Source organism: Ambystoma mexicanum, chromosome 6p (genome assembly GCF_040938575.1).
Source record: "Ambystoma mexicanum isolate Mex_15411 chromosome 6p, UKY_AmexF1_1, whole genome shotgun sequence".
Taxonomy (NCBI): Eukaryota; Metazoa; Chordata; class Amphibia; order Caudata; family Ambystomatidae; genus Ambystoma; species Ambystoma mexicanum.
Window position 1 is genome coordinate 580,256,402 of NC_090935.1, and position 18,828 is coordinate 580,275,229.

Consider the following 18,828-nt stretch of genomic DNA (forward strand, 5'->3'; position numbering starts at 1 on the left):
CTGTTCCAGTGTCATATTAGAAGAGCGATTAACTCCTATCTTTCCATCTAAAGGTTGTCCCCAGAGGAGGTCAGGTAGAGGATCGCTCTCCTCCTCCTCCTGAGCAGATGCTAGAAGCAAAGCTCCCAGTTCTGGTCTAGAGACTGTCAGGTTCCATAGTAAATAGGTGGTAATTAAAGAATTATTATCCTTATGTTCTTTGTTTATTTCATTGTTAGGTTTAAAAACTAAATATAGTCCTTTCACTATTAAAATGGTTGGGCCTTAACTTCCATATTCAGAGTACTGCAGATACCCCAAGCCAAGATGGAGGGCAGAGGCAGGAGTTCTGATTGGGTGGCAGGTTGACAATGGTGTGACTCCCAACATTCTAAACTGCCTTTCATTAGTTTAGTTTCCTGAGCTGGTCATGTTTCTGTTTATCTCCTATGTTTTGGGCCTTGGAAAACTCTTAAGAAAATATCTTCAACACTAAAAGAAAAAGAAACAACTCATTCAAGTTACATCTACTCTAAAGAAATTAATTTTCCCTGTGGAAGAAAACGCTGAGAGGTCTTCTAAAGCAAAAAATAAGCTAAGTACTTTTTATGTAATTAATCTAAATGAACTGCCAAAGTTAGCCTTATCTTCTGTTATTTTCTCCTCTGAAGTGCAAGGATTAAAAGACGTCGTGTTGTGAAGCCAGTGTTTTTACATGGCAAACTCATTCATCAGAGATTAAGTCATGAAAACATGATATTTAAAGGCTATTAAAGTTAATGACTGCACAGGCAACCTTGTTTTTTTTAAAAGCAGCACAAAGAAGGATATTTATTTTTGAGCCAAGGTATTTTTAACAAAGAGGAAAATATATAAGACTTGTTTACCATATTATATGAGGAATCTTCCAAATGCATCTCATTACATGCAACGACGTTTTTTGAGGAATAACTTTACTTTAAAACTGCACTCAACATTAAATGGTATTTCCTTTGGTTGTTGAACTATTTCCATAAAGAGAGGTAAATGAAATGGAATGAACTGATTAAGGAAATAATATCATTTTAAGGAAAACAAAAGATTATTTCTGTGTTTTCAACTATTTTTTCAAGTGTGCTTCATTCAAAAGACTCATCCTCTTGAGACATTCTGGAGTTTGTGTTCACAGTTTTATTGGCATTGTTTGGAAACACATTTTCTTTTCTTCAAGTTCATTTATTTCCACAAGGAACCTCCATCAGTTTAGTCACTTGTAATGACATTCAGTTCATTGGTTTTCAGCAGCACAGTTATGAAACATGACCACCAAAGTTTGCTTTTAGGGTAAAAGAGTTGGAGTTATTTCAAAACTAAAAAAAATATATAGAAATAATTATCATCCTCTGGGCTTTTTGCAGAGGGTATTCAGGTAGGATTGTTGATATTCATAAAATAATAGTTGTTTAGTTTTGTAATATTATTTAATGCTTAACAATTTTCATTCATGCAGAGACCGGATGAAGATAGAAGATCCAGTGTCTGATTTGTTATTTTATCCACTTTTCCCCCTTCTCCCCCCCAGGGGTGTCTAGTACTCAGCTGTTCAGTTTAGTTGTGAGCTAGACATCTTAGTGGGATCGTGGGACTCAGCAGCTCCTGCGTTGGATGTGGATATTACCAGCCTGACAGAGACATAGGCTTCTAGACGGTTGGTGTGAAAGACCCTGGAGGCCTCCTTAGGATTGCCTAAGTTCACCAAATAATTGGTCTCTCCAAGTTTTCCCACAACCTTGAAGGGTCCAATCCGCTTGTCCTGTAAGGCCCTCTGCCTTGTAGGTACCAATAACTAGAACTAGCTGGTCTTGAGTAAACTCAACAATGTTGGCCTTCTGGTCATGCCAATGCTTTACCAGAGCCTGACCTGCTTTCAAGTTATCAGAAGGTTCTGTCATGTGTGTCATCCTCCTTTGGAGACCTAACGCAGTCAGTGACTCTCACTGTCTTGGGGAAGGAGCACTCTCCAACCCCTCCTTAATTAGGGCCAAGGGACCTCTAACTGGATGATCATAGAGGAGCTCAAAGGGACTAAATCCAACTCCCTCCTGAGGGACTTCTCTAAAAGCAAAGAAGGCATGGCAGTAGAAGGTCCCACTTTCTTCTAAGGGGTTCTTCTAAAGCACCTATCATGCTCTTCATAGTTCGGTTAAACCTCTCTACCAAACAATTGGTCTGGGGATGGTAGGCAGTTGAGAACTTGTAAGTCACTCCACAGTTTTTCCACATGGCCTGCATGTAGTGGTACATAAAGTTGGATCCCCTGTCAGATGAATTTTGATACTGTTGGTATACACTTTAACTGTGCCACCCAAATTAATGCAAAAAATTAATGTGTCCACTCTTGTTTTAGTTATGTTGGAGCAAGTTTATTACTGGTTCGCTGCCCTTGCCCAATGAATATTGTTGACACGTGTTTCAACCTCGCAAGGGCCTTTTTCAAAACAAAAACTTTGTAAAGGGCAAAATATTTGCTAAATAATACTTTGTGTATTACATCAATAACACAGTCCACATAATATGCATTGCATATTTACACCAATAACATATGTTGATAACAAATCATAAGTGTGGTACAATAATGGCATAATGCATGTGTGCATATACATGTACATAGTAATATGTTTATTACATGCAATGAAAAAAATGGAGAAAAGGAAAACACAGGGGAAAGAAGAAAAAATGGGAAAAAGAAAACAATGAGCTTAGAAAAACAATGTACACCTAAATAAACCTACTATTTCCAATGCACACAACATTCAAAAAGCTGGTTTGTCTTTGTTTGTGAATAATTTTTTCAGTAATTCTAAGTAGCTATATACACATTTACTTTAGTAATTCAGATTCAAATATTCTTAAACCTTGCTGTTAAGTAAATTCCACGTGCACCTGCACATTTATATCATTTCCCCACAGTATTCATTTTTTACGTTTTAATGATTGTCTAATGGTATTAACCACTCTGTTAAAGTTCAACTCAACGTGCCCGTGCACCTTATAAAATGACATTCGGTGACATATTTGCGCAACATCTGTTAAATTCCCTTGAGTAATAACCATTTTATTAAATACGCAAAAAGAAATAAAATATCCGGCTTACCGGGATTCCATCTTGCAAAAGTCATGGGTAAATCCCTATGGAGTAAAGACAATTCCGTGTGCAATTAGCTAATCTTAAACGTTATCCTATACATTATACTATTCCAAGTCCCCCCGCCCTTTTGGGCTCGTGATTACTGCCGTATTTTTAGGTCTATGTCCGCCCCTTAGTTTAATCAATCTGGTCTCCCTTTACTAATAGATCCCCAAGGTGCAGAGTGCGGACATCCAAAAACGTCCTGCATCTATCGCTTAACTTAGTTCTCGGCGTGCTGCCAGTATTACTCGCATCGACGTTGGAATGTTAGAAAACAGATGAAACCTACCCTGGTAAAGATACCAAGTAGGGCGTTAACAACTGCCTGAGCAGTAACAGTCCTCATAGGTATGGCTTCAGGATACCTGGTAGCATGGCCTACCACAACCAATATAAATCGGTTGCCTGAAGATGTTGGAGGATCTAAAGGGCCCAACAATGTCGGTTCCTACCCTCTCAAAAGGAACTCCCACCACTAGGAGAGGCACCAAGGGTGCCACATTCTTGGCTCCAATCTTGCCAGATGTCTGACAAGTGTGATAGCTTCTACAGAATGTATCTACATCAGACCCTAACTTAGACCAGTAGAAATAAAGCAAGATCCTTTCCTTGGTCTTCTTAAAGCTTAAGTGACCAGCCAAAGGAATATCATTGGCTAACTGTAGAAACTGGTGTCTTATTTCCTGAGGCACTACAAGTCTCCTGTAGTCCCCTGGGATAGACTCATTAGGTTCACTGTAGAAGAGGCCATCCTCCCAGTACAACCTATGCTTCCCTGGTTCTTGCCCTTCCAGCTGGGAAGCTGCCTGTTGGCGAAGTCCTTCAAGAGTAGGACACTCTTTGATCTCTGCTGACGTCTGGCCTTCAGGGGCCACTTTCTGCCAGTAAAGACTGTAGCTCAGGATGGTCTTTAGGATCCAGATCTCAAACAGGGGGGAAGGGCGTCTTCCAGCTCTGAATCTGCAGCAGCTGATTCAACCTCTCCTGGTTGTTTCTCACACTCAGCCTCAGCTGGTGGAGTAGTCAAAGGTGTGATTTGGGGATGTCCTGGTTTGATGCACAGCAGTGCTATCTTTCTGGTTTCCTGAGACCTTGGGTTTCTCATTGGTCTCCTTTTTCCTGGAAATAGAAGTTAGCATTTCCTGTGCACTGGGTGTTATAGGTTCTCCTGTAACAACCTCTTGTGAGTCATCTAGGGTGAGCTCTCTGGCCTTCCTTGTCTGCTCCTGTTTCCTTTTACTGGGAGGCCTGGGGGTGCTTGATACAACTCCAAGAGTTTAAGTCATTCCCCAGCAGGCCTCTCCCAGGTACCTTACTTTGTACACTGACGGGTATTCTTACAGTCCCATTGTTGCACTGGATGAGAGCTGGTAGTCTTGGAAGCATTTGGACAGGGTCTCCAGCAAGCTTAACGAGGCCTGTGGGTGCCTTAGCAACATCCTCCGGTTTGAAAAGGGTTTCATTCATCTACTGTAAGGCTGGCCCCAGTATCTCGAATGGCAGGGGTCTCCTGACCATTTACAAGTACACTGTCCTTGTAGTATTCTCTTGTGTTATCTGGTATAGAATTATAGACCTCTAAATTCTGCTGTTCCCACAGACCCAGTGACACTAAAACCCTGGCAGAGACTCCAATGGGGGTCTTCAGCCAATAGTTGAAAGTTTCCACTTGCCATATGTACTTCTCCCTCAGGGATGAAGGCTAAGGAGGCAGTGTGGACCCCTGAAGGTTTACGCTGGCATCTGGGATCCCCTTTCACATGGTCAGTTGACCCACAAGCATAACATTTTGCAAATGTTTTGACAAATGGAGGCTTCTGCTGACCTCACTCTGGTTTGGCACCAGAGGCATCACTAGACTGACCTGGTTTCCCATGTGGCTTACCCTTTTACTGTTTGTGGCCCTCTTTTGGATTGGAGGTTTTAGAATTCTCTTTGTCATTTTTCTTTTGCTGCTTCCCTTCATCATTTTTATGAGTGGCCCCAGAATCCTGTGAGTAGTGTTAGGCAGAATTGCATGCAGTACTGACTTCCTCCCTCTTGTCCCCACGACTGAGGGTCAGGAACAGTGAGATCTGCAGGAACGAACGTCTTCAGCTGCAAATTTTTCTTCATACTAAGGTACTGTACCAACCCGATTGAGAGAACGCCTCTCGCGGTGAAGTTCGTAGAACTTTCCCAACATGCAGGCATAATCAGCTTGTGACCCAACATATGATTCTTTTTCATACAAACTACTTCTGAGAACTTTTGCAAAGACTTTACCGTTTACTTCAAGAACTGCTCTTTCTTATCCAAGACACTAGTCCATTGACTTTGGCCTAGGCCTATTGAACTGAATAGAGTCCTATACTGAACTAAAACTATTTGCACTGCCCAAGAAAGTATTTGTGATCTATTCTGCTAACTTGTGCCTTTTTACTCCCATTGAAAGTAACTGAAATGCCATTTTGCTCCTATTTCAGGGGAGCCTAATTTGTTCAGAACCTCATAGGTTTGTTATTGAAGTGTTTGTGTATAATGTTAAGTTGCCTCCTAGTGAATGTTTTCTAAATAATGATTGTGTAATACATGTTTTACTATGAAATCTTGAGTGCAAGTGTCTACTTGAACCACTGTGATTGTAAGAACTCTGTGTAACCTCTTGTAATGCTCACGTTCCCTCTCGAGAAGCCCGGCTGCTCAGCTCGTTACCACAAAACTGTGTAGTACAGACTTATACCGAAGGTTGGTTTTGCTTACACCTGTACTCCTAATTGTATGTGGTGGTCCCAGAGGGTACTGCATGCAATTCTGCCTAAGTAGCCATGTTGGCAACCCACAAGACAGCAGTTTTTGCTAACTTCTTGGGATCAATCTCTTTAAAGTTAGCCAAATGCTGTCTCAGCTCAGGAGAGCAGGCATCAAAAATAGATTCCAACAAAAACAGATTTATCATTCCTTCAAAAGAGTTCACTCTGTAACCCTTAACCCAACCATCTAAGTTTTTCAAACATTCACAAACCTAGGTAGCCCAAGGGGTACCATCAGTCTTTGAGGGTCCTAAAGCTCTTAAGGTACTGGGAAGGAGTTGTCCCAAATCAAGCTATTAATGATAGCTTCACATTTTCATACTCCAATCTTTCAAGTTCCCCCACCTCCATTACAGCATCAGTTGCAACCTGGGGGATCCTAGACAAAAGCCAAGGAATCAACAGATTCCCTGTGAAACCATGAATCCCATAGTTCTATTCAAAAGCATCCAATCAATCCAAAATTGGAAGCTTCACCTCATACATATTCACAGCTTCCTTGGGCATTCAAGGTCTCTTAGGACTGGAAGACCTAGAAGACTCTGGGATAGAAACATTTTCAAGAGACAATTTCTTCATTTCAAGCACATGTTGTAATTCCATTTCCCTTAGTTTGAGATCATGCTGTTTGTTTTCAGCTTGGAGTTGTAATCTTTTGAACTCTAACTCAAGTCTAATTTCTTCAAGAGAGACATATTCCGGGCTCTGTACTGGACCTGGTAGGGTGCCTGTGGCTAAAGGTTGAGGCCTAAGAGCTTGTTGAGGTAAAGAGGGGCTCACATTCTGAGACTCCTCTAACTCTTCGGACTCTTCAATAACAGAGTTAGACTCTGAATCATTATCATCCTCCACATTTTCTGAGATAGCAGGTATGACGGGCCTACTACTCAGGTTTTGATGATTCAACAATCTTTCAATTAATTCATTTGCCTTTCCTTTAACAGGGAGATTCCTGGTATTACCCATTTCTTTGTTGCTCTATTGTTAGAACGATCAGGGCTTCCTGTCTGAAGTTATCCATATCTGGCATGTTACAATTGTTTTTCTAGTGGTGCTTAGCCTTGTGAAGGTTACTATTTGAACAAAAGTGAAACAGAACTCACTGTAACAACTCTACAATTTATCCACAACGCCTGCCACCAGTGTAAGGCAAAGTTTGTATGCAGTACCCTCTGGGAACACTACACAACTAGGACTACAGGTGTAAGCAAACCAACCTTTGGTATAAGTTTGTACTACACAGTTTTCGTAGCAGGCTGAGCAGCCAAGCTCATCTCAAGAGGGGAATGTGAGAGTAATGATGTTACATAGAGGTCTACAATCACAGGTGTTCAAATAAACTCTTACACTCAAGGTTTCTTGGCAAAAGACATTAATTTATTTCACAGTCAGTTATAAGACATTCACTAGAAGGGGGCAATATATATCACACACAAATATATTTCAGTACTTTACACTGTACATTTGAGGCATTTAAACTACTTTGAAGGAGGAGCAAAAAGGCATAGGTTAATAAGAAGATGATCACAATTATTCTTAGTGCAAATGTTTTGAGTTCACCAGAGGAGTCGATTCAATGCAATAGGTTAGGCCAAAGTCAATGGACTAAAGTCTTGTATAGGATAAAGCAGTTCTGGTAGTTAAACGGAAAAGTCTTTGCCAACGTTCTCAGAAGTAGTTTGTAAAAGAAAGAATCATGTGTTGGGTCACAAGCTGATTAGGCCTGCAAGTTGGGAAAGTTTGAAGCTCTTTCACTGTGAGAGGCAAGTACTCTCAGTCTTGTTTCATAGTACCTCACAAATGAAGAAAAAGATGCAGCTGAAGATTTCTGTTCCTGGCAGTTCCTGCAGATCTCGCTGTTCTGAGCCTCAGTCGTTGGGACAAGAGGGAGGACGTCAAGGGACTCCTGCACTGGGACTGGTCAAAAAGCTGGCAACTGGCAAATCTTCAATTCCGGTAGCTGTAGTCGAGCACACAAACGGGTGTCCCTCTCCCTGGTTATTTGGTTTCCTAAAGCACTGAGGAAAATGCAACCAGCTCTGAGAATGGTATCCAGGTGACTTATGAGTTGATTGGTCCCACCAACTCAAAAGGAAGAAGTCGTCCTTGAAGAGGCTTCTCTATCGAGATGAACTTGGCGATTCGGGCATGCAGCAGGGCTTCACGGGGCAAACCAACGTTCCAGGAGTTGCAGCAGCCGTCATCTTCCAGCTCGTCTTCGGTTCTTTCGTTCCAGTGGTCGACTACTTTCTAGTCGAAGAGACTCGCCTTTTAAACCGTTTTATCCCTTTCATTCCAGCCTAGCTGCCACTCACTCAGTAGGGTGGCTGTCCTTGCCGGACAGTCAGCCAGCCAGCCAGCTAATCACTCCAGAGTGCATTTGGGTCTCCTAGGACACGAAGCACAGGGAGTTTCGGGCACGTCCCTCACTTCGTGCCCACCCCAGACACTCAGGCACCGGAGGCGGTCTTCAGTCCTGAAGCCCGCCAAAGGCGTACGAACAAAGGGACGAAACATGGTTTGGCGCGCTTAGACAAACTCTAGAAGGCCCTTTCCAAAAAGAAATGGCGAAAAAAGAAGACCTGGGACCTGTTTAAACAAAGGGGCTTAAGGCGCCATCTTGAAAAACATGGCTCCCGCGATTTTTAGCTACCGGTGTTCGCGGTTGGGAAAAATCATGGTATTTTGTTAAACCACTGCCACCAGCCATTTCGATGGGAAAGGGTAGCATTTGACTGCTACATGAGTTTCTAGACACAGGGGATACTAGGCAACCCCTCCAGCACTCTATAGGAAGATAGTGTGTGCTGGTCTAGGAATTTAAAAAGACTTGTAAAGTCAATTTAACCTTACATTCTCTGATAAACAGTTTATCCTAGAGAAGGTATTTACACCTTTGGGAAGTCTAAAACACATCAAAATACATGGAAGAATGGGAAAAAGGGCTCACACTCTTTCCAGGTAAAAAATCAAGTCCTCAAAATCCAGCAAAGTTGTTTGAGGTCTCTAATGTGAAGGGAATTAGCACATTTATGAGAACTCTCCCCAACATCCTTCAAAGCACTTCAGCCAGTATGGGCAAGTTTGCTGAGCAACCATGCAATTTTATCAGACTGTTTCACCTCTTGCATTTCACAAGCATACTCAAATGCAGTTGACCAATCAATCTAATTTTCTCCATCACAGACATTCAACAGATTCTTAAGAAACCTTGGATGAGAGGAGGACCCAGAACCATTGTCAGATCATCTGGATAAGCCTTAAAACACTTGAAGTCTGGGCAACAATAGCTGGGAAGCTTTGCCCTTCTCTTTCGCAATCCTGTCACATTACATCTTTGCCTGTTTGTATTTAAGTTACATGACCTGAAAAGGCAGAAAGGCGGCCAAGGACAATATGACCAAACAGCAAGCACACATCTCGTGGCACAACCATTTTAGAGTGCTAACCACCATTAGTTGTGAAAGTGCACGAGAAGAATACCACAAAAACTGTAAAAATCACATGGCTACCACCAGCTTGTCTTTGGTACATTCTCAAAGTAACCAAAAAGCCATTAGATACAAAGTTATAAGGATACAACATATCTTAACTGCACTTCACTGTAAGGTGATCTGTGCAATTGCAAAATTAAAAAAATTCTTAAAGTGAGTCTCAGTACTTACAGTCCTTGGGACTAGTATGTTTCCAGAACACGAGCAAAACAGGCAAGGGAAGTGAAGTAGAAGGCTTTAGTGACCACCAAAAATCAGGACAGGGTTAAAAAAAAAAACAAGCAAATATTTTCAGGTCCCATAGGACGCTATTGACAGAAAGGTGCAAAAAGAAAATCTTTCCCAACAGTCCCAGCCCCCACATCTGTACACTCAAACCAGCATTTTGCCCATGAAAGCAAAAGCTTTCCCTGGGAAAGAGCATTCTATACATAGTATTTCCCGACTAAGGCCAAAGAACAGGCAAAAACAATTTGGCATGGCCATCTTTGGATACTAGACACCTTTAGGTGCACTTTACAGTAAATGCAAACGTGCACAGGTAAAAAGTATAAAACATGACAGAAAAAGTAACCAAAAAGCTTTAGAAAAAAAAAGTAATAAGGATACAAAGTATTCCAACTGCAGTTTGCAGTGATGTGTGGAATATTACACGTTTCTCTTAGTTCCCTGTCCTCCATACTGCATGGGCATCCCTCGTGAGGGACAGGAGATGGAACCTTTCACCAGAAAAAAACGTAGTCTTTAAATTTAGAGGGGTGTGGCCCTGCGAACATGCACTGCCCTGATTCCGCCCTCCGGCGCCACACCTCAGTCACCATAGATGAGTCGACAATAGATTAACATTGCCTAATGACACCCGTTTTATTAGGGGGGGGGGAGGCTGATGGGACGTATGGAGGAAAGGGGACTAAAGACTAAGAGTATGTTAGTCACTACAGTGAGTAACTTATAATGACTCTTACGTCCCGCCCCTTCCCTCCATACCGCATGGGGGGATTACAACTGAGTGTAGCCCCAGAGTGGAGAGTAGACGCTCCTTAAGCCAACAGGTTTCTAGGAACCACCTGTCCGAAAGTCATGTCTGTTCTAGAGCCGGCGTCCAAACAGTAGTGCTTGCAGAAAACCGAAGGGGTGGCCCATGTGGCCGCCCTGCTTATGATCTACCAGGGGACATGCCGCTGAAAGGCGATGGCAGTTGCCTTAGCTCTGATCGCGTGGGCATGCATGTTGGCTGGGGGTGGCTTATGCTGTCCCTCGTAGGCTTCTTTAATGGCCCAGACCAACCACCGGGCTATGGAGGCCTTGGATGCCCGATACCCCGTTCTTGAACCTCCAAAGGTGATGAATAGAGCTTCCGACTTGCGGAAGCTCTTTGTCCTGTCCAAGTAGAATTTTAGTGCACGCCTGACATCAAGGCAGTGCAGAACTCTGTGCCTCGTCCTTGGGCTCAGCAAAAAAAGATGCGCAGCACAATTTCCTCGTTCAGATGGAATGCGGAAGGCAACTTAGGAAGGAACGTTGGGTTCGTCCGTAGGACTATCTTGTCCCTGTGTAACGTAGTGTATGGCTCGGAAGCAACCAGCGCCTGAATTTAGCAGATTCTGCGAGCCGAGGCCGACTAACAAGGCCGTCTTATTGGTGACAAGCCTGATGTCTGCAGACGCCATTGGTTCGAATGGTTTGTGCGCCAGGGCACCCAAGACTATGTTGAGGTCCCACATGGGGTGTGGCTCCTTGATGGGTGGGTAGAGCCTGGCGAGACCCGTCAAATGTTTGACAATCGGGTTGGAGGAAAAGCTCTCCACCTCTGAGTTTCTGTAACCCCCAATGGATGCCAGGTAAGAGCGGCAAGTGTCCACCTGCACGCCTGAATGTGCCAAAAGAGAGCACGTTGTCCAGGGAGCATGCCCGATGGATAATGCCCTTAGATTTTGCCCAGTGGCAGAACCTGGTCCAGTTGCTCCTATACTTGGCAATGGTAGATTTGCTCCAGGCGCCCTGTATGATCTCTAGATTAGCTTTAGAGAGGCTGAGATGTCCTAGAGTGACCTGTTCAGGAACCACGCTGTGAGGGCCAATTTCTCTGGTGCGGGGTGAATGACCCTGCCTCCCTGCTGGGCCTGAACATGTGCTGGGCCCATCGGCAGGCACATGGGAGGCCTCTATGAGAGGCTGAGCAGCTCTGAAAACCATGGCCTGGCTGGCCACCATGGAGCTATTAGGATGATGCTGAGGAGGAGAGACTCCTTGATCTTGCATATCACCCTGTGAATCAGGGGAGTGAGTGGAAAGGCGTATGCTGTCATTCCGTCCCACTTGATCCGAAAGGCATCGCCCAGGGAGCCCAGGCCCTGATCCTGCCATAAGGGGAAACAGTTGGCACTTCTTGTTGGCCCAGGGAGGCAAAGAGGTCCACCTGGGGGTGGCCCCATTTGTGAAAGATCTCCTGCAGCACTAGGTTGTTCAACTGCCACTCGTAGTTGTCCGCTCCCAGTCTGAGGAGCCTGTCTGCCTCCAGGTTGGGTTCCCCCTGGCAGGGGGACCGCTGTGCGGAAGATGTTCTCCAGGGCCCATTCCCACATGCTGACTGCCAGCCTGCACTGTGGGGGAGGGGGATCGGTTACCTCCCTGCTTGTTGATATAGAACATGCAGGCTGAGTCATATGTCTGAATGAGGACGACCTTGCCCTCGATGACCGGGAGAAAGGGCCGAGCGCCGGCCATATGGCTATCAATTCCAGCCAATTGATGTAGTACGCCTGCTGGGTCCAGGTGCCATGTAAGTAGTGGTCATCCAAAGTGGCCCCCCCCAACCCTCGAGAGAGGAGTCTGGTGAAGGTGACCTGTGGAGTAGGTTTCCGGAAAGGCCTGACCGTCCTCCGGTTGCAGTTCCCAGACCACCAAGTGAGGTCTGGGTGAAGTGATAGAGGAACGTTGATCATCTGACAGATGGCTACGTTCCTGGTTTCCAGGATGCTGTAGCTGAATCCTCCTCATCCGGAGTCTTGTGTGGGGGACGGCCAAGAGGACTGCTGCCATCAAACCCAGTAGGTGTTGGTACCACCAGGCCGAGGTCACTTCTCTGCTGTGGAAGTGCGGCGTGGCTCACTCGAGTGCCGTGATCTTGTCCTGCAAGGGAAAAATTTTCTCGCAGCACGTGTCCCAAATGAGGCCCAAGAAGGTCCGTGTCTGCTTGAGCTGCAGCTGTGACTTCTTGAGGTGGAGAGAAAAACCCAGCTTCTGCAGTGTGTTCATAAGAGCAGGGGAGGTATGGTGCACTGCTTCCGGAGATCTAGCCCCGATGAGCCAGTCGTCCACCACTGTGTTCATCAGCCTGGTAAAGACCCTGGGGGCAGAGTTGAAGCCAAAAGGGAGCACCTTGTATTGGAAATGGTAGCCCATGATCCTGAATTATAGAAAGGAACGATGAGGCTGCCAGATCGTGACGCGTAGGTACGCGTACTTCAGTTCCAGGGAGCACACCCAGTCTCCATTGCACAAAATCTCTGCTATCAAAGCTGGCGTAACCATCTTGAATTTTTGTAGAGCTATGGAGATGTTGAAGGTTGAAAAGGTCCAGCACAACTCTCAGGCCCGCCTGGTTCTTTTTCTGAATGGTGAAAATCCTGGAGTAAAAGCCCAAGCCTCGCTGGGAGGTTGGGACTTCCTCCACTGCCTGGCTCTCGACAAGCGACCGGATCTCCGCCAAAAGTGTTGCTATCCCAACCTGTGGGAGTGGAGGGTAGGGTAGGAGAGGCTGGGATAGGGAGGTGCTACCCCGTGGAGACTACAGAGGATCCAGGTTTCCGCGAAAATCTGGCATTTAAAATGTGCATGGAGAGCAAGCCTGCCCCCCCATCCCCACTGGAGACACGTGGACCCGGAGGGGCGTGTCATGCCTTCTTTCCCTCTGAGGCTGCTGCGGAGGAGGGAGACTGGAAAAAACCCTTGCTCCCTCCCCCTTTTTGTTGTTTGCGCCAATGCTGGGACGGCAAATGGTTAGGCTTCATGGACTTCCGCTCTTGGAAGTCGCGGAAACCTCCGTATGGACACCCCTTCTCAGAGCGTTGCTGTGACTGGGTGTATGATTTAGGCATGGTCTTTGTAAGAATGGATAAAGACTTGGCTGTTTGAAAGCTGTTTTTCTTTTTATCCAGCTCCTCATCCGTTGTGGAGTGGAAGAGGTCATCCCTTTTGAACGGAAGATCCAGTATGCATTCCTGGACATCTGGGTTGAATTTCTTAGCACAGAGCCAGGCCGTTCTTCTAATGTCCGTGGACATACAGATGGCACGACCAGAGGTGTGGCACAACCAGAGGTGTCGATGTGCACCACGGAGGACTCCATGTCGCCCTGCGCCATGCCAACCCCGCCTTGAATCGTGATTGGCTCTGCGCCGGAAGCTCTGGGAGGAAATTTGCAATTTCCCGCCAGAGCCTCTGGTTAACAGCTGCCAGCATGGCATCCGTGTTGGCTTGACGCAGGTGCAAGGACGTGTTGGAATACAACTTCTTCTGTAGGCCTCCAAGATCTTCTCCTCCTTGCCTAGCAGCGCCGCAGAAGAGGAAGCGGAGGACGACGGAGGCATGGAGTACAGTGATGCTGAAGCGATCACTGAGGAGTGTGGCTGAGGATGGGCCGATAGCAAGAGTGTATCCCCCTCCATCTGCCTGTACCTGGCCTCCAGGAGTTTATTCACTGGCTGGGCTGAGTGGGGCTTGAGCCAACCCTTCTTGGCCAAGGCAACTACGTCCTTCTGCATCGGGATCCCTGTTCTGGCAACGGGACGTAGCGTGAGGACTTCTGCGAGGACCCCCTCTGCTGGTTGCTCGACCTCAGGCTGAGGAAGGCCCAAGTACCAGACGTTCGTGGAAGGCTTTGGATGAAGACAGCGTCAGGGTCGTCCTCCTCATCTGTGTTCACCTGCAGATCCGTAGAGTCCAGCACCATAGGCGGAGTGATAGGAGCCAGTGGCTGCAGTACGGGGACCAGAGGCTGCAGTGGAGGCTGGTGCGGAACCGCCTGCAGAATCGGCTGGGGGGCCAGATTGGGCTTCTGAGGCTGAGGAGCCTGTACTGGGGCCTGAGGCGCCGGCAGAACAATTGGAGGGAGCAAGTCCCTGATGGCATCCCTGTGGATGACCCCCATATGTGGAGATTACATGAGCCCGAGGAACTTTTCAAAGAACCTGCCCTCACAGACTGGATTGGTGGTAAGTGATATTGACGGGGTAGCGGGCGTCTGCTGGAGGCGTTGCATGCCCTGCCCATATGGACGTAGCGGAAACCTGCCTTGCGCAAAGGAAGGATAAACTGTAGGCCACATACCTGGTTGACACAAGTCCCACCTCGACACAGTCCTCAAAAGCAAAAATAATTGTTTTCCTATAGAAGTCTGTGGGAGGAAAGCAGCAGAAAGAAAATCTATCCTAACAGCTAGTGAACAAGATTAGAAAATCAAAGACTTCAGGGTGCTTGTGCCAGCGATACAGCCAACTGCTTTCTAGTGTTGTATTGGTCCTTTCATATGTGGTCCACTACAGAAATATCAGAAGCTTATCTAGGTCAAACAGAAGATTGTTAAGTTGTAGTAACAGTTTGTATTACACTTGTGTTTTTGCTTCTGATCTTGGGAGTACAAATTGTGAATGGCGAATAATTAGACTACAATCATAAGCATTAAGAATTAGATTCACAGACCTTTTGAATAAAACTTGATATAAAAATATTTAAGAAGGACTTACTGGGTATTTTCTTTGAAGTGATGGAAGGATAGGCTCAGGGAGAGCTACAAATGAAAAAAGGAATGCATTCACCATTTAATGAAATTCATGCTGAGCATTGAGCATATTTCAAAGCACCATAAAGAAAACACAGCATTTTAAAAAAGAACAAATAGATTCAGTTTGGTGATATAAATGTTTGCATTGCATATAAAAGAGTGCAGCATTGAAGACTGGCTGCACACATGGAACTGAGGCAGGGAAGAAAGGAGGAAATGTGGTCAGAAGGCATAATTACTTAACTGTCATCTTCTTTCTGATGGTTTAGTCCTATGGATTAGTCTTTCCTTCCAGATTCCAAATATTAGATATTCTTTCTGAAGCGCCAGTTGTCAAACTTTTTCAGACACTAGGTAGCGGCTGAAAACGTTTCTTCATCAGCGCTGTTGTGTGCTCAAATGCCGGTTGTGGCATAAGGGACAGTATATATGGAGTCGTCATGCCCCATTCCCAAGACTCATCTTAGGTAGACTCCCTTAGCAGTATAGAAATTTGGAAGCGGGAGGAGAGGTAGATAATCACAACAGAAAACTTTGCAAGACTACTTGGCCAAAGTGAACGTCCAAAGCTGAGAGGCAATCCAGTTTGAGGAGTGAGGAATGAAACTGACACAAGTTTGATAGGGTTTTCGCTAAAGAATTTTGTTCATAAATAAAAGGGGTTGGGAAAATGCCTTGTCGTCCCTGCGCTAGAGGGGTTTCCCCTATCTTAACTAAGGATCGGTCAGTGCCAGAATGTACAAAACAAAACCGTGCTGTGTCCAAAGTACTATTCGGAATCTCACATTCTAAGGAAATAAATCTTAAGGTGAAAAGGATAATGTCTTTGCAGTGTCAATGTGCGTAGTAGGTTGTGAGACAGTTTCTTCATTAAACAATTCTTAATGTATTTATCAGTCAATTATATAAGCCTTCTTCAGAAGGGAGCTTTACATTAACAATTATAATGCACTTCAAAACACACTCTTAGTTTCTCGAAATCAGAGGATACCCATTGGGGATGGCAGACAGACCCTTCCTACACCCTCAGGTGACTTAAATAGCTAGGACACTGGACATTGATGTATCATTGGTACATTTAGAGCAATACTGAGTTTTGTGCAGGTTAGATCTGGGAATACAGCAAAGGTTAAAGCATTCATAAACTGGTACGTACTTTTAAAAACCTTCCAATGTCAAGTAAATGTAACCCTTTCCTGGGGGAAAGCTAAAGACAGTCGGAGGTAGAAGAGTATTTCAGGGAGCCAGGACAGTCAATGTTAGTTGAGCAAAGTCTAGGCGAGTTGAAGATCTTATTTGCAGTTAAGTACAAGTCTTGCACAATGTTTTTAGAAAGGTTTGCAGAACTAAGATTCACTTGAAGGGTCACAAGCTGGGAGGCTTGTGAGGGGCAAAGCTGTAAGCAACTCTGGAAGTGCAACCAAGACAAGTCTTAACTGAGATCAAGTAAGGCTACACAAGAGGTAAGTTCTCTTAGACTCTACAGTACCTTTGGTTAGAAGAAATGGTTCCAGCTGGCTTCTGTTCCTGTACAGCTCCGCATATCCTTTTGTTTCTGTGCCTCAGTGGTGGGGACAAGAGGGAGGACGTCTGGGACGATCAGCAGCAGCAATGGGCAAACTTCAATTCAGTGGCACTTCAGTGTTTCAGCACCTCGCATCTGACAGCAAACAGCAACACTGCGGTTCTCCGATACCACTTCAGACTTTTCTCGCATCTGGGGTCCAACACTCTGTTGAGGTGGCTCAGGCTTGGTCAGTCTGTTAGTCCTGCAACAGGGAAGTCTGGGGGGGGGGGGGGGGGGGGTAAGAGTGGGGATGATCTTCCTGGTGCTCGGGTCCAACTAAAAAGCAACACACAATCTGGTGTTCCTCTCCCTGGCTCTTCGGTTCCAGCAGAAACTGGTTGCAACAGCAAGTGGTTGGTTTGAGCCCCCTCTTGCCAGATCGACCAGAGCACCCCTAACGTTGAGTGATTCTTCAACCTATTCGGCATTGCCTTTCGCAGAGCCCAAAGGAGGTCTTGTACCTTAAGAGGATGAGCATCCATATCCTCCATGTCGGTCCAACAAGTGCCATTGCCCTCTTTCATGTGTTCTAGGAGCACCCTTAACTGGGCTTGCCAGAAGTAAAGGCGGAAGTCTGGTAACCCGAAGCCCCCTTCCACCCTAGGAAGGGTGAGAATAGTCCTAGTCCCTCAAGGTTTTACCCTGCCAGATGAAGTCTTGAACTGCTTTCTGGAGATCTTTAAAGGTCTGGTTGGGGAAACACGTGGGAAGGGCCGTGAAGAGATAAAGTAGCCTTGGTAAGACATTCATTTTCACCACCGTCATACGACCGTACCACGACAGGATCCTATTACCCCACCGCCTCATGGCAGTCTTGATTCCGGTCATGGCAGGGTCGTAGTTGACTGGAGCTAGTCTCGAGAGGTCCCTGGAAAGGAGGACACCCAGGTAACAAATGGAGTCTCAACACTAATCCCCATTAACCTATTTGGAGAGTCCAGCAGTGGGTCCTGTGTCCAGATAGGGAGAAACATTGATTTTGATTTATTGATTTTCAGCCCAGAGAATTGCACGAAGGATCTTACCAAGGACAGGAGGGGTTGCGGGAGGAGATATGCAGTGCTCCACCAAATATGCCAAGATATCATCTGCAAACAGTGAAAGTTTGAATTCCATTTCACCCCGTATAATTCCCTTGATACCCGAATGGGTCCTCACCGCTATGGCGAGGGGTCCCATTGTAAGGGCATACATTAGGGGGGGGGCATCCCTGTCTCGTGCCCCGCGAAAGGGAGAACAAGGCCGAGAGCTCCCTGTTCACCTGAACCCTTGCTGTTGGGGCCCTGTACAACGCGGCTACCCATTTTCAAATACATTCCCCGAACCCCATTTTTTGGAGGAATAGTGCCATGTGTTCGGCAAAGTTTGTATGCAGCACCCTTGTGGACCACTACACACAACTCGGACTACAGGTGTAAGCAAAACCAACCTTTGATATAAGTCTGTACCACACAGCTTTTGGTAGCTAGCTGAGCAGCCAGGTTTATCTCAAGAGGGAATGTGAGCTTGTAAGGATGTTACACAGAGGCCTACAATCACAAGTATTCAGATAGACAAACTCAAGGTTTCTTGGTAAAATACTTCTCAATTTATTTACAAAGTTAGAAAACATTCACTAAAAAGGAGGCAATCAATATCACACAAAAATATACTACAATACTTCACACTAACCGGTTCTGAAACATTTACACGACTTTGAAGGAGCAGCAAAATGGCATAAGTTAATAAAACGAATATTAGTTATTCTAAAACAGTGAAAATAGTTTGAGTTCACCAGATGAGTTGATTCAATGCAATAGGTAGGCCAAAGTCAATGAACTAGTGTTTTGTATAGGTAAAAACAGTTCTGGTATTTAAACGGAAAAGTCTTTGCCACGGTTCTCGGAAGTAGTTCACAGAAGAAAGGTGCATGTGTCAGGTCACAAGCTGACTAGGCCTGCAAGTAGCCAAAGTTCCACAAACGTTTGCGGTGAGAGGTACGTTCTCTCGGTCGGGTTTTCACACTTATATTGAAGAAAAGATGCAGCTGTAGACTTCTGCTC

General features: G+C 45.4%; 1 protein-coding gene across 1 annotated transcript in view; it reads right to left on the reverse strand.

The window, feature by feature from the left end:
- The window catches only part of TENT2 (terminal nucleotidyltransferase 2), a 1,145,598-nt gene that overhangs the window by 244,522 nt on the left and 882,248 nt on the right, over positions 1 to 18,828 (reverse strand). Inside the window, exon 10 of the mRNA XM_069627408.1 lies at positions 15,182 to 15,225. Coding sequence (XP_069483509.1) covers positions 15,182 to 15,225 — 44 coding nt within the window. The remainder of the gene's footprint in view (positions 1 to 15,181; positions 15,226 to 18,828) is intronic.